Source organism: Triticum aestivum, chromosome 5B (genome assembly GCF_018294505.1).
Source record: "Triticum aestivum cultivar Chinese Spring chromosome 5B, IWGSC CS RefSeq v2.1, whole genome shotgun sequence".
Taxonomy (NCBI): Eukaryota; Viridiplantae; Streptophyta; class Magnoliopsida; order Poales; family Poaceae; genus Triticum; species Triticum aestivum.
Genome location: NC_057807.1, coordinates 476,814,849 through 476,830,987, shown reverse-complemented (window position 1 = coordinate 476,830,987; position 16,139 = coordinate 476,814,849). Strand labels below are relative to the sequence as shown.

General features: G+C 48.0%; 2 protein-coding genes across 2 annotated transcripts; both read left to right on the top strand.

Annotated features, from left to right (window-relative positions):
* Nucleotides 1-1,167: 1,167 nt before the first annotated feature.
* LOC123112599 (probable protein S-acyltransferase 7) lies at nucleotides 1,168-6,979 on the top strand. The gene is made up of 5 exons (XM_044533626.1): nucleotides 1,168-1,554; nucleotides 3,750-3,932; nucleotides 5,326-5,625; nucleotides 5,739-5,972; nucleotides 6,061-6,979. The coding sequence occupies exons 1-5, from the start codon at nucleotides 1,471-1,473 to the stop codon at nucleotides 6,583-6,585; spliced, it is 1,326 nt and encodes a 441-aa protein (XP_044389561.1). The 5' UTR covers nucleotides 1,168-1,470; the 3' UTR covers nucleotides 6,586-6,979.
* A 5,621-nt stretch (nucleotides 6,980-12,600) lies between these two features.
* On the top strand, nucleotides 12,601-14,315 carry LOC123116511 (bidirectional sugar transporter SWEET11). Its single transcript, XM_044537462.1, has 5 exons — nucleotides 12,601-12,759; nucleotides 12,895-12,931; nucleotides 13,063-13,435; nucleotides 13,530-13,649; nucleotides 13,735-14,315. Exons 1-5 carry the CDS (start codon nucleotides 12,702-12,704, stop codon nucleotides 14,008-14,010), a joined length of 864 nt encoding a protein of 287 aa, XP_044393397.1. The 5' UTR covers nucleotides 12,601-12,701; the 3' UTR covers nucleotides 14,011-14,315.
* Nucleotides 14,316-16,139: the final 1,824 nt, after the last annotated feature.

The following is a 16,139-nucleotide window of genomic DNA, read 5'->3' as shown; positions in this document are numbered from 1 at the left end:
AGAGGAACAGCCGCCGCCTTTGTACCAAGTCACTCCGAATGCGAAGTCAACGACAATGCTTCAAACATGTTAGAAGAGCAATGGTTGTACAAATTAACAAGCCACCATTGTTAATTATGGCCTTTGTGCTGTTTTTTATTTGTTTTTGAACACATTACAGACGCAAGCGCTCATACATACGCGTGTACACTCACTTCTATGAACGCATACATATACGTTGTTATCACCTCTTCTCCTTGTTGAGCAGCTTCTTTACGTACAATATGTTTTCTACTTGTACGACTTTCCAAGTTATACTCTACGACTTACGCCGCTCCAATTTTCTCGTAGTTGGATCATAGACTGGATCTAGTCTACCTTTTGTCAGCACTCCCCTTGCCAATGGTCGCTTGTTGCTGCCCAAGACTGTAAAATGACGGACGAATGATACGGATGGAAATTCCCGCATCATTTTTAGTCGAGTCACACCGGTTTCTTATCTCTAGTTTTGAAAACTTTAGGGCAACGTATCTCCACAAGAACATCACACAGCGAATTGATTATTTATGTGACCCCACACCATATATGCTTTCAATTTGGACAAGGCTAGGGCGCATCTTCGCTCCATCGCTACTCCTTCCTCTCCCTTCTTTCGACGCCGCCATTCATTCTCCTCGTCTTCCTCTTCTCCTCCCCTCCTCCTCCTGGTGACCGGGGGGAGGGGGGGGGGGGGGGCATTCACCCCTCGGTCACCGGCCGTCCGTTCTAAAGACAACAGGGTGAACATTCAGTCGCCACGTTTCCCTCTTTCTGTCCACGACGATAGCCTAGCAAGCCGTGAAATTCTCCGATCACCAACTTAGGCACGGCCCGGTCAAATCAAGTGACGGCATCAATGATCGATCGCTCATCGGCCGCTCACCCACTCGTCGTCCCCGCAGCAGCTAATAACAACGAGTCAGTCCTCAACAGAAAAAGTCAGATAAATCCTCCCCCACCATCATCACAGGCTTCAAACCCCACCCCACCGCACCGGTCTCCCAACGGCCCCCGCCCCCGTCGCTGCCACGCGGGCCCCACCGCGCGACTAACCAGGCCGCGCGGCTGGCGATGCTGCTAGGCGCACGCCGGCCTGTCCCCCCAGCGCGCGTACACATCTCGCGAGAGTAGTCGCGCTCGACTATTCGTTCCCTTCTCCCCACACCCCCACCCCCCCTGATTGCCTCGCCTCGCCATTTCGCCTCCCGTCTTCGCATCGCGCGCCCCGCCGCCGCCGCCGCCTCCTCCACACCCGTCCTGCGCGGCGCGGCCGCGTCTTGCTCCGTGCGGCGAGAGGCGAGATCTCGGCCGGGCTTTGCTGCGCGCGCCGCCGTAGTGGAGGAGGCGGCGGGGGCGGTTGGTGGGCGGGGCCAGGTGGCCTAGCGGTTCGTGGTCGCCGGAGTTACAGCAGGACGAGTGGGAGTCGTCGTCGTCTCGCGGGTCGCGGCGGCGATGTACGTGCCGCAGTCGTCCCGCGGCGGGGGCGGCTCCGCCGGGGAGCAGCCTAGGGTTTACCAAGTCTGGCGGGGAAGCAACGTAAGCGCTCCCTCCTCCCTCTCCCTCCCGATTCGGTGCCGTGCGCTTACTGTACAGCGGATCTGGATCTGGCCGTGCTCGTGCGCGCCATGATTGCCTGCCTGCCTAGGGGTTTGCGTGCCTTTTCTGGGTGTCGATTCCGTTCGGCTGGGTGGGGAATCAGATGCTCAGCTGGCGCGGTGCTGTGTCCTTTGTTCACATGACTGGAATTCGTGCCTTGCTAGGTTTGGGATGCTCGGGTGGTTTACTGGACGGCGTCAAGGTGTGCTGCGTTGAATGAACCAAAAGCGTTGTGGTCTAGTCGTTTTTACTTTGTTAGCTGGAAAATATGGTTGCGGTTGATTTAAGTAGCACCTGGTAGCGTGTTGTGGCTGTTGGGCTGCCACTTATGGAATGTTTGTTGGTTGCCATCCTGGATATGCATACTACGTGCAGTGTAAAGAGTTCTTAGATTTTCTGATGGTATTGTGGGCTTGGTTCACCTGATTGGAATTTGTGCTTGGGCAGTATACCGGATGGCAACAAGATGTGCTACTTTGAACCGAGTGTTGCGGTGTAGTCGTTTTTACTTGTGAGCTGGAAATATGGCTCCGATTGTGATATAAATAGTATCTGTTAGTATGTTGTAGCTGTACCTCTTATGGAATGTTGGTCGGCATCTTGGATATGTTTACTACATGCAGTGTAAAGAGTTCTTTTATTTTCAGCGTTTTTATCAAGTTGCCTGGTCAGTACTAGTTTGCATGACGCCAATACTTTAGTTGGAAATGTTCAACTTCTTTATGGACTTGGCTTTGTTCTGGTCTGATATCTATGCATCATGATTTGTCTTTAGCAAGTAGGAAAGGCGTGTGCTACTACCGGACATTATTTTGAGTACATTTGGCATAAGAACTTTATGTTTGTAGTGCATGGTCATGCTTGGCGGGGAAATACCAATTTACGTGGGATCACAAACTGCCTTTTGATGCACTTGACGTAGTATGGCATATTGCTAGTAGTAAATATCACCTTATCTGCAAATAAGAGGCACCCGTGCTGCTCTGCCCTGCACGTGTAATGTGCTGCACCAATTCTTCTCTCACACGTGTACCAATAAATATATGGGTCATTCATCTATTTCTAAATATCACCTTATGTGCAAAGAAGAAACACCTGTTCGTGCAGCGCCCCCGCACGTGTAATGTGCAGCCCTATTTCTGCTCTCACATGTGTACTGCCAATAAACAGCGCTCCCACACGTGTAATGTGCAGCCCATTTCTGCTCTCACCGTGTACTGCCAATAAATATATGTGTCATCCACCTAGTGGTAAATATCACCTTATCTTCAAAGAAGAGGCATCCGTGCAGCTCCCCCCTGCACGTGTAATGTGCAGCCCCAATTCTGCTCTCACACATTTACTGCTAATAAATTAACTTGTCATACATCTATGAAACAAGGTCTATGGAGGCATTCTTTCAGGGAGAGTCTGCTTGGGTGGTAGCGGTTCTGCATTTTGTAGATTTTATTCGATAGAATTGTAGAAATTTCCTTCCATTTATAACCAGTTAGAGATGTTACCAAGTTACTAATCCTTAGTAAATGTTTTCTTAACCGCCCTCATGGTAACAGCGCACATGCCCAGGCATGATAGTGTCTGCGCGAGTGCTGTTTCGGAACTCCGTATCCACAGCCACTCAAGTATATGTTAGCACATCTCTTTAGTTTCGAGTAATTGCTCACTCTCTACTCTCTAGAGCTTTTAGTTTTCTATTGCCTTCTGTTTTCCATTAACCTTTATCTTAATGTGCTGAGAGGATATTTGTGTTCCTTAGCAACTACTACCTCCGTCCTGGTTTTTTGGTCTCCATTGTATTTCGTGCCAAATTTTGACCGTAGATTAAACTAACAAAAGTTCATGCATGTCATAAAAAATTATATCATTGAAAACTATATTCAAATACGAATCCAATGATATAATTTTTATTAACATGAATTAATATTTTGTTAGTTAAATCTTTGGTCAAAATTTGACACAAACTACAAAGGGGACCTATAAACCAGGACGGAGGTAGTAAGGGGCTAAATTATTGCAAACAACATAATTTTTCATAGAATACATGTTATTTTGAGTTTACTACTTTTGTATTTGCAATTGTCGCTTTTACTTTCATCGATTGGTCTTTGTTAACGACAGTTTGAATGTTCTTTCAGGAGTTTCTCTTGCAAGGGCGGTTCATATTTGGACCTGATGTGAGATCCTTGTTTCTCACTATATTCCTCATCCTTGCACCAGTGTTGGTCTTCTGTATATTTGTTGCCAGACATCTGATGAATGATTTTCCTGATCACTGGGGGATTTCAGTTATGGTTGTAGCGGTTGTCTTCACAGTATATGTAAGTGTTGTTATTACTTAACTTCTGTTTTGCTCTCATCATTTTAGAACAACTTAACTAGCAGGTCTGGAGTTGTGTAATTTTTATTGACAGTTACACTATGCTCCCTTTCATGCTAATTGAAGTTTCTCTGCATACATAATTATTCATTGGACAGTGACGAATTATCATACACAGAAGGTCCCCAACTTTCCTACGTTGCTTTGGTTGTTAAAACATTGTCAATTCCAATGTTATTTTAGATAAATTCTTGCACCAATCTGTCAGAAGTGACCCTGGATTGAATGTGATGATAAGAGCGCCTAGAAATGCAAGATCTATTACACCTTACATATTTGATAATGTGTAATTTCAGAGTAGAGTGGTTCCTTGTGTCCGTCATCTCCACCCCATCTTCTATTGCACTATTTTCAGCTCAGCGTCTCTTGGTGTTGTGTTCCATGTTTTTTGAAATTCCAGCAATGATCCTCTTTTGTCTAGTGCCGGGCAATGACCTACAAATAGTGTTGGGATGGATGGCCAAATGGCACCTCCCTTTTTTGGAAAATGGTGATTGGGGAAGCCACACCATGTACCATCAGTGGACCTCTTTGGTTTGCAGGATAAAAACACATGAATAGGATATCATGGCATGTGAAGATGTGGAACCCTACACATAAATAGAAAACACAAAAATCAGTAATAGAAGTTGTTTAGTTGCACCACAGGAAAAACACAGGAATTTTCTCTAGATAGTGAGTGCATGTCATAGTTGTCATAGACACAGATGGAATTTTCCAAGAGGTCTAACAACTAGCTTGGAATTCTAGGAATTGTAGTGTAGAAAAGCAATCAAAAGGAATTTTGATGGGTTTATTCGTTTGAACTCCATAGGAAAAATCTCTTATGGGTTGGAGTCCTGCAACGTTCTTTTGAAATTCCTTTGAACCATTTCTCTAATTTAAAATCAAACAATACATATGAGCTGCAATTCTTTCTATCTTGTTGATTTTCTGCTCAGATCAAGGTTGATCAGAAGGATTAGTTCATTTTTCCTGAACTAGCTGAGCTCAGAGCTTAAATTCTTTCAGCGTTTCCCTTGATTAGCTGCAGTTAGGATATTTTTAGCAGTAGTCTTATTTGGAAATGCCCGTGAAACATTTTGTGTGACCTTTCAAAGGCGATGCTTGTCACTTGACCTCTTTTATGGATCCTTTTAATTGAAGGAAACACAGTATTTGCGAAAAGGTTTGTCATTTCTAATACAATAATCATGAAGATGAACATGGTAGGCGGGTGGATGCAGTTGATATGAAAGTTAAAAACTGATGATTCTGTTCTTACCTCAGTTCATATGAATATGCACTATTGTAGAGTTCACACTTGTCTGAACCTCGTACCTTTCATTTTCCAGGATTTGACGCTGCTGCTTCTTACCTCTGGTAGAGATCCTGGTATAGTACCTCGTAACACGCACCCCCCTGAACCTGAATCCCTTGATGGGAACAATGATACTGGAAACGGTCAGACTCCACAACAATTGCGCTTACCACGGACAAAGGATGTTTATGTAAATGGAGTTGTTGTAAAGGTCAAGTACTGCGACACCTGCATGCTGTATCGGCCACCTCGTTGCTCTCACTGTTCTATCTGTAACAACTGTGTGGAGCGTTTTGATCATCACTGTCCTTGGGTTGGTCAATGCATAGGACTGGTAAGTAGCTTAATGCCTCAGTCTAATATTTTATTGTTATCTGAATGCGCACGGACTCTTTATTGCCACTATTAATCACTGATCCGCGCTAACTACCAGCTTTTCTGCTGCAGCGTAATTATCGCTTCTTCTATATGTTTGTCTTCTCGACCACATTACTCTGCCTCTACGTATTTGGGTTCTGCTGGGTGTACATAATTAAGATCAGAGATGCAGAAGATTCATCGATTTGGAGGGCAATGTTGAAGACACCTGCCTCAATGGTTCTGATCATCTACTGTTTTATTTGTGTGTGGTTTGTTGGTGGTCTTTCTGTCTTCCATTTCTACCTGATGAGCACCAACCAGGTTGCTTCCCTTTCCTCTGTTTTAAAACTTCTGATATTTAAAGCATTTTGTCGCAACTTGGTAATCATCCAATCTTTCACCTTTGCAGACTACTTACGAGAACTTCAGGTATCGGTACGACCGGCGGGCTAACCCATATAATGTAGGTGTGGTGAACAACTTTCTGGAGATCTTCTGCACTGCTGTCCCCGCTTCCAAGAATTATTTCCGAGCTAGGGTCCCAGTAGAGCAAGGTTTACAGCAATCACGCCCACCAACCAGGGGCTTCATGAGCCCAAACATGGGCAAACCTGTTGGAGACCTTGAATTGGGCAGGAAGCCAGTATCATGGGACGAACCTCGGTCAGGAGCTGATATAAGAGATTTAGAAGTTGGGGGCATGTTGGATGAGAAAGAAGGCAGAATAACCCATGCGTCACCTGATCTCAGCAGAGAAGCCCTTCCAGTTGAGCTCATGGAAGGTAGGGCTGGTATGCATTCGAGACGATCAAGCTGGGGTCACAGAAGTGGGACCTCAGAGTCGATGGACAGCATTGCCGTGCAGATGGGAGGTGGAGAAACTAACTGGGGCTCGGTCAGCAGTGGCCACGGCACAACCAGTGGAACTCACTAGCAAACCGAACGCCGCTTTCTGACGCCACACTGGGTCTGATCTCAACAACGAACGACCCTGTCTGATCTACAGAATGAAGAACGGCCTTTCTGAGTACCCTGCGATCATGTGCCTTTCAATTAGGGTATACTATATGCCAATGCTTTCTTACCCGTGTCCGTTTCATCTTGGAAGGGCGTCAGTCCTTTTGATGTGCTTCTCGTTTGGTGTTTTAAGTAAGCAAAGAAAATAACAGAAGAGATTTAACTCCTGCTGCGTGGCTTGGATTGTCAATCTGTGTGTATATATTTATTATTGGAACAGTCTGTAAGAAAGTGTGCTCTGTATGATTTGCTGCTTGTAATATTCTTAGCTTTGAAATCATGTTTTATAAATGTACTGTTGTTATCATCCAGTTTAGGGTTGTTATTTGTGAGACATGGTTGCCTAGTTGACAAGTTGTAAACTCAGCTGCTTCCGTGGAATTATTATTCTACCAATAGCTGAGATATTGCTGCAGGCAGGGGCAGAGTGAAGTCTGAAATAAACCTTATGGTTGTAGACGCCGTCGCAAATGAACCCCAACGTCCAAATACTTGAAGTCGGTACCCCAACCTCTCTGATCCGGGTCATTATCTCTCTTAAGCTGGGTTGAAGACAGGATTTGCTGACGTGTCGTGGTTCAAGGGTGGTTGAAGTCAGCAAATCCTGTCTTCAACCCAGCTTAAGAGAGATAATGACCGGGATCAGAGAGGTTGGGGTACCAACTTCAGGGATTTGGACGTTGGGGTTCATTTACGACGGCGTCTACAACCATAAAACCATAAGATTTATTTCAGACTTCACTCGGGAGGGGCGTAAGAGCCAGGTGAAGTCTCGCTGCGTATATATTCTCTCAATGTTCCTTCGTGGACTGGGCAGACATTCCACAGCTTTCCTCCAGCGGTGCTACTTGTATGACGAAAGGTCGATGCTGGCTTGCGCTTTCCTGCTCCTCTAGCACGACCATTTTCCTTGCTGCACCTATGGAACTTTGGTAGTGCGCTGCTGATTTAATGCAGCGGCCATTTCCCGTGTTTATTTTCTGAAAAAAAGGCTTTTGTCGTTATTGAATTTTTATTTATACTAACTAGGAATCTCCAGCTTCTTTCTGCGCAGCTTCTTTGTCATTTTGCGGTACTTGGTCAGCCCAGCTGTTATCCTGTAGCTCAGCCACACCGCCCGATGAAATGACAGACGCTTCTTGCTTTCTTTTGTTAGAGAAAACAGGAAAGGCGTTTCTTATCTATTTATATTTACTCTCCTAGAAAAAATGGTCTGATGTGAAGTAGCACGAGAGACATTCAACCAACGACAAGACAAGTAATGAAGACAAGTAATGAAATGATTTTTCAAATAATATCTATGTTCCCCTGTCCGGCTGCAAGTAGAACGAGCAGTAGGTGAAGTGGAAGGTCCACTGCACCCATGATCATGGAGCAAAAGGACGCCGGATCGATTGTTCTTCACTCATGGCATACTCACTCGGCCACCCATATCTTCCTAGTACGTATACTAGCTAGTAGAGCAGACACTTGCAAAGTTGCAAGCGATAATGTGCCAGTGGCCGAGCAGATCGCAGCAAGTCGCAGAGGATGGGATGCTACAAGATACACGGCCGACTCGTTCGTTCGAGAGTAAGATGGCAATGTGGTGGGACGCATGAGGAGGAGCACCGAGCATGGCGAGCCGAATGCCGATCTGCTGCGACTTTCTGCAGATGATAATGCAGGGCGGCAGAGGTAGCTACGGCACTCGCAATGGTGGCATCATTGCGCCGTGCGCCCATGCACATGTTCCTTGGCGAGGCGCTTTGCTGGCTGGAAGCCAGGAAGCCAGGCAGAATGAAAGCTGAAGGGTATATTCTCCTTTTTTTTATAAGGAGGATGACCCCGCCTCTGCATCTGGGAGATGCATACGGCTATTTTATTGATTATTCTTGAGTACCTTACAAACTATAACAACAATATGCCTGAATCCACCATCTCGACAGCACCTGCCGCTACTCCTATCCAAATTATGAAGGGGTGCAAGCTAAGCCACATACCTATACCTCCCATCTAAGCCTAACGTCTAAAGCCGGAGGCCCTGACCGAGCCATCTGCCGGGTCCGGGGCTCAAACCGGTCTGACGCACTCACATGTGTCGTCGCCGCCATCTTCCACTGGTCCATCTTCAGAGCAGATTGATGTGACAATCTTGGCAGGTCCTGCGCCATCGACACCATCACGACGCCAAACGATGACCTCCACCTACGCGAGCCTTGGCAGGTCCTACACCATTGACGCCATCACGATGCCAGCCGACGACCTCCACCTACGCGAGTCCATCTCCAAGCAACGAACGTATATCCATGCCAGGAAAGGGTAGCACCACCGCCGTCGCCCACCATCCACAAGCGCCACCCAACCCCAAGGTTCCCAAAGCGGCGCCTTCAAGAAGGAAACGACGCCGTGAGCGCCGCCGCCGTCCAACAGAGTTAGGCTTTCACCCAGGAGACATAGGGGAAGGTGAAGTGAGGAGATCAGTCCATACCAAGGCCTCTAAGGAGGGAAACGGCACCCTCAGGCGTCGCCGTTGGCGTGGCCGGTTAGGGATTTCGCCCGAACTAGATATCCGCCACCAGCATCACCTACTGTACAGAACCGACGACCAAGAGAAAGCGCGGCCCGATCAGGCTGGCCCGCACGTCGAACAAGGGAGGAAGGGAGGCGCCAGATCGCGCACACCGACTGCCACAGAAGCAGCCGCAGGCCGCCAACAACCACCGGATCCCGCCGCCCGCACGGCTGTTAGCCGACCGTGCCTTGCCAATGGAGCCGTCGCTCCAGATCCGGGATTCCCACATAGGAGCAGGGCAACCATCCTTGGCGCCCCGGGCTTGCCCGGCGGCTACCTCACGCGGCGGCGAGGGAGGGAGGAGGGGAGGGGGTGAGGAGGAGGGGCGGCTAGGGTTGGGAGGAGGACGGAAGTCCCGATCCAACGCACACCTGGTTAGTTTTGTATCGCGCAAATATCGGAGGGTATATTCTTGTGCATGCACCTTACGCTCTGTTTGGATGTAGATATTGAAGGGCTTGGCATTGCATTGGCTCCAATGCCAAATATCTCAAGACATTGATATTGAGCTTCAATGCCAAATATAGTGTTTGGATGTTCATGTATTTAGCACCAGAAATTTAAGGGAGGCAACAATTCCAATTCTTGTTTGGATGGACAAAGAGAATATCTCACTTTTCATAACATTCATGATTAAACTGACCACTACTAGTACTACTAGACCTGCAGCAAGACCAAGCTATTGTATTATACTTGCACTTATGCTGTTGCATATACTTTTGCACATCATTAGTTGCCTAATTGGTACAGTTACTGACTACTGTTGCCGTGATGAAAAGGAGCAAATGGAGGTACACGTTGCTATGCAGTACGGGTGTTGGCGCGCTGACAACTGGAAGGCCAGGGACGAGCTGTACGCCTGCAGTTCGTAGACAAGCTTGACGGCGTCCCCGGTAACCTGGCCGGCGCCACCGGCAACACATTGAGCAGGCTCGTCGTCGTCGACTGTACGAAGGAGTGTCTCCTGCTTGCCATCCGCACCGAGTGCTCGCACCTCCATGCCAGGGTCGTTCGAGTGTCACAACACGCCGAGCTGAATGGGTTGGCAGCTTGGCATTCTGCCGAGCAACTCAGGGGCATGGCATCGCAAGTGTCCTCCCACCTATGCAACGTACATGAACTAGACAGTGCCCTCGAAGACGTCGGTCATAGAGTCGCCGATGTCCATGGATCATGGGTCGGTCCTGGTGGCGAGGTACTCGTTCACGTCGTCGAGGCGTCCGATGCACTCGGCGAGTCGGCGAGCGGGGGCTCAAGCAGTGCAAGGATGAGGAGGATCCCAGATGGGCGAAGCATAGGTCGAGCAGCAGGAGCTCCCACACCGCCGAAGTTGGAGAGGTCAGCGGGGTAGGGACGCAGGGGATGCCCGGAGTTGGAGAGGACGGCGGGGTTCTCGTTCCAGCCATGAGTCTCGTCTCCTTTTCGCTTTCGGTGCCTGCCCAAGCGGTAAGTGAGGTGCGGTGAGAGGCGTGGACGTGGACTGAATACCGCGGAAAACCGAGCGTGGGGGACTGGGGGCTACGAATTCGCGGAGCAACGCTTCAGTGTTGGAAAAACCAATATCTCGACCATCCAAACAGCGGCTTTCGGGCTAGGAAAATGCCAAATACGGATTCGAGACCTGAATATCTACATCCAAACGGACTGTTAACAGAATCTGAGTCTGCATCTTGGTAGCATGCATGCGCTAGGTGGAATCCGTGCCACTTGGCCGCCGAACGTACCGTGCCGTACCGCCTTTGCTCGATCATGCATCCACGCGTACCTTGCTCAGACACCATTTCATTTACCAGTTTTTTTCTCGGAGGCCGGCCAAGAGTCTCCGAGGTCGGTCAGTTCGGTTGCACACGTACGAACCCCACTAGCCAGCTTGACCATGAGCAGTGCGTGCATGGATGATGGATGGAGGGATGTCAAGCCACTCGTGTCACCATCGACTTTGCCAGTCGACCGATCTCTCTCGGAGAAGAGAAAGGCACGGACCCAGCTGCATTATTCACAGCAGCAGCAACTGGATGGATCGGCGCCAGTGAAACGAGCACCGAGGCGTTTCCTTCCGTTTTGTCACCTCGCCAGTGGCAGAGCCGGAAAAGCCCCACGCTGCTGCATATGCTTATACGACTAGCTACTCTGCAGGTAATAATTTGCCTGCGGCCTAGGTATTGGGTAGCTTGAATTGATCGATCGATCCATCGATCGTCGATGCTGCGCGTGACATTAGCACTGAGACGTTTCCGTTTCTTCACCTCGCCAGTGGCACGGCGCAGAAAAGCAGCGCTGCTGCGCACACAAAACTACGTACGTACACGCGCGTGAAATGCCTCTCCATGTACACTGGTGCGATGCAACTGTAAAGTGAAAGAGACAGGGGAGAGTACACACACCAGGTGAAAATGATAGAGAGGCCAATCGATGGTGATGGGTAACTTAATATCACATCACACACGGTACATGGTGATCGTTAAGCTCGTGCAGGTGCAATGTATCATGCATCAAAACGTTGTAGCTAGTGAACCGGACTTGAGCTGTGCAACTGAACGGACCCAAAGATGCAATGGCTAGCTTAATTAGCTGCATCGTTGAGTGCTGGGCTGGGTGTGACTGTGACGTGTCGGTTGTAAGGTAAGGTCAGGTCACGCATTGACCGGAAGAGAAAAATGCATAGTCCTCACCGCGGCGGCCACTTCGGTACTCGCTGCAAGTTTTAGCTAGGAGCTTCGGCTACCTGCCTACCTACATGTAGCTGCATGCAAGCACATATCTTTTCTTTCAGTGGGATACAACGGTATCATACTATCTTGTTGGCGATCGATGACAGCATGTACGGATGCAAGGCTCATCTCATACCAGTCGATGCGTCAATGCATCATGGCATTGTTATTGCACACGCTAATTTTCCAAAAAGTAATGTAACTTCTGTAAAGGCGTACGTATATACTAAGTTTTATGATTTGGTTTCTCTTTCTGTTTTACTAGTAGCCCTCTACGTACAAGTGGTTCTGTGGAATTAATGTACATGCACGTTTGTATCACTACTCTAAATTCTATCACATGTCCTTGTAGAGGCTACGTGTGCACACACGTGGTACACAGCAGTATATGGCCGTAACCGATAGCCCCCTTTTGCTCCCGATAACGTCCAAACGGAATGCTGTGCACGTATTCTTCATCTTGGCTGGGAAAACGATGCATGCATACATGTTTACATGCATGGTACACCCATACACGCGTAACCACGCACTCACGCACACTTGTTGAATTTTCACCACTGTGGCTACCCTGGAATTCCACTACGTACTCGTCGTAGAGCGGGAGCGGACGGGGAAGGGCTCTGCTATATATACACGGCTTGTTCCCATTCGGAAAACCACACAAGCACTGCCTTCCTTCCCTAGTCTCTGGGAAGGAGAAGAACACACAGCAGACACATCCATCTGATCTGCTTAGTTTAGTTATCGTGCTTTGTACCCGTGATCAGGATGGCAGATGGGCTCTTCTCCATGGCTCACCCGTGGGCCTCCGCCTTTGGCATCCTAGGTAGGCATCCATATCCATGCATGCATGCTGCTGAGGTGTTCGATGCGTGCATGCATTTCCAAACCATTGTTTTGTCACATGATTAGGTCTCACTGACACAAAGTGTCATTTCTCGTTCCTGTTTTTTTTCTGCAGGCAACATCATATCCTTCCTGGTGTTCCTCGCACCCACGTAAGCCCGGCCCCATCGAGCACATTAATCTTTTGCATGCATCTCCTGTTGTGATCACCATGAGTTTGCTTCGTAATACGTCTCTGAGACGAGCATGCATGCATGTACACATGTGTTGACTGTTTGAACAGGCCGACGTTCCTGCGGGTGTACCGGAAGAAGTCGACGGAGGGGTTCAGCGCGGTGCCGTACGTGGTGGCGCTCTTCAGCTGCATGCTGTGGATCTTCTACGCGCTGGTCAAGACCAACTCCAGCCCGCTGCTCACCATCAACGCCTTCGGCTGCGTCGTCGAGGGCTTCTACATCCTGCTCTACGTGGTGTACGCGCCCAGGGCCGCCAGGCACCGCGCCCTCGCCTTCTTCCTCCTCCTCGACGTCGCCGCCTTCGCCCTCATCGTCTCCGTCACCGTGCTCCTCGTGCCCCAGCCCAGCCGCGCCAAGGTCCTCGGCAGCGTCTGCCTCGCCTTCTCCATGGCCGTCTTCGTCGCCCCGCTCAGCGTCATCGTAATTACTACTACTTCTCTTGTTTGAGTGATCAATAAGACCATGAGATCTACAGTAACTAACTGGCCGGCCGGTGAATAATGCATGCATGCAGTTCGTGGTGATCAAGACCAAGAGCGCCGAGTACATGCCCTTCTCGCTCTCCTTCTTCCTCACCCTCAGCGCCGTCGCCTGGTTCTTCTACGGCCTCTTCACCAAGGACATCTACGTCACCGTACGCCCTGCTTCTTCCACAATCAGTTTCTTTCGTCGCAAATTAACCATCCATCCAGGTTACTCATGTATGTGCACGCGTGCAGCTCCCGAACGTGGGCGGCTTCTTCTTCGGGGTGGCCCAGATGACGCTCTACTTCTGCTACCGCAAGCCGGACACGTCGGCCCTGGTCCTGCCGACGGGGATCCACGACGTGTCCACGGAGACGGCGGCGCAGCAGGAGGTGGAGCTCCCGGAGGGCACCCACCCGGCGGTGGCCATGCTGACGGTGAGCACGCTGCCGATGCTGGCGGAGCTGCAGAAGATGGAGCAGGAGATCAGCTCGCCCACCCCGCGCAAGGGCTACATCAAGGCATTCTGATCCGATCCACGACCCATGCGTACGTACGTGCGTGGAGCTACCTGCTGCTTCACGCGCTTGGCTCACCATGGATGCTTAATTAGCGATGAATCGCTAACGATTTGCGAACCGACCGCCAGCAGAGATACGTTTATATAGTTCTTAATTTCAGTCGTTCGTTTGTAATGGTCCGTAGTAGTGGCACATTCGTGTGTTGTCGTCCAAGGGTCTGATATGCCGGCCGGCCGGGCAATTAACTGATCTACCATTCCACGTGCCCTGGGAAATAAAGTTATAAACAGAAGCTCGTGTTCCTTGTTGATTCAGTGATGCTATTGCGAACTGATACTGCACTATGTGTGTTGCATGTCGATGTCCCTGTTTATTCGCACGCACTACTGTACTGTACTGTACTCCACAATGCATGAGAGGTGCGTGTGGCATGGAAGCTAGGAGTGGGAGTTGGCTGGGTGGTCGGAGTACAAGTTTTTTTTAACACTGTACAATCGGAGATGCCCACATACACACACATACATTCACCCTCACACACACGCACATCCTATCCCTATGAGCACCTTTGAGATCTTGTAGTCGACAGAAACATGCTCGTCGACAGAGTTGAAGCTGCTTGGTCATCGACGTTGTGTGTTTGACTGTTTGGCATCGGCCGACGCAGGCCTCGACCCTTGTTTGCGGTGAAGGCACTTCGGTGGTCGTCGATGGTGGAGTCGAAGTCGCCCTTTGCGGAGGCATGATGGCGATGACACCGGGTTGCAACCTCGACGGCGTATGTGGGTTGCCAGGTCGCCCTGAGTACCTTGTTTTTGCGGGCGTTTTTGACGGTTTTCGTCCGGTTTTCCGTTAATTAACTGGACAACTCTCTTCAACCTTTCTTTAATGGATCAGACACTAAGGGACCGCATTTCAACAAAAAAACATCACCTCCCACCAAACAAGACTTGAACCCTAGTGGGCTGATTCCATCACAAAAAATCTAACCATCTAAGCAACGATTAACATGAGTACAAGGCGATGCTTAGCATTAAACCAAGCAGGAATTGTAACCGTTTTTCTTTTTATTTTGTTGCAAACACGCCAACGACCATATATGTCAATTTAAGGAGTCAATTACACCACCGGTGCTATAACTTGGCACGAAAAATCACTTTAGTGCCAAAACTTGCGGCATACATTGAATTGGTACTACAACTTGGTTTTGACATGCATATACGGTGCAGATGGTGGTTGTATACGGACAAAGTGCCGACTTGACACGCCACATGGTGAGAGGCCCACTGTGTCAACGAGTTGATTTGGCGTGTGGCCTGTTATTTTGGGGAAAACCAATGAGAATTTTTTTCGGCATAAAAGGCCCTGATGCGCAGCGTGAATGACCAACTGCCTACCTAATGCAAAAGAATTACGCTGTCTATCCTTGGTCTACATTTCAATGGGATGGTGAACTGGAGACCATACGCCCCATTTTTCACTATCATTTTATTTAAGAAAGATCTATATTTCAATTATAATTGTGTGTTATAAATAAAATATATAGAAAAAAATCTTAAAGCATATTAATGTAGTATATAAAAGTGTTCATCCTTTAAGAATTTTTTAAAGGATACAAAAGTGTTCATGCTTTAAGATATTTCTATATATTTAACAAATGCTTATAAAAGTTTAAAAGTGTTCACAGTTTTTAAAAAATACTCATGTAGTTATAAACATGTTCATGCTTTAAGAAATATATATTCACATGATGTAAAAAAATACTCCCTCCGTCCCAAAATAAGTGATTCAACTTTGTACTAACTTTAGTACAAAAATGAGTCACTTATTTTGGGACGGAATGGAGGGACTAGTTGGTTTGGATTCGAACCAGCAGCATGTAGCCATCACGTGCGCGTGGCCACCACCCCACCCAACAGCTTTACTTTTCAGAAACTTACAAAATACATGTAAATTATAATATTGTATTATAAATTATATATATAATACATTATAAATCTATTCACGTATTATTTCATAATTTATCCATATAATAAAATTATAATTAAAAAATTGTGCATGTAATAATTTTCATGTTTAAAATTAAAGGTAATTATTTGTATATATATTTAAGTAAATGAATACATATTTAAAAGGTTCAT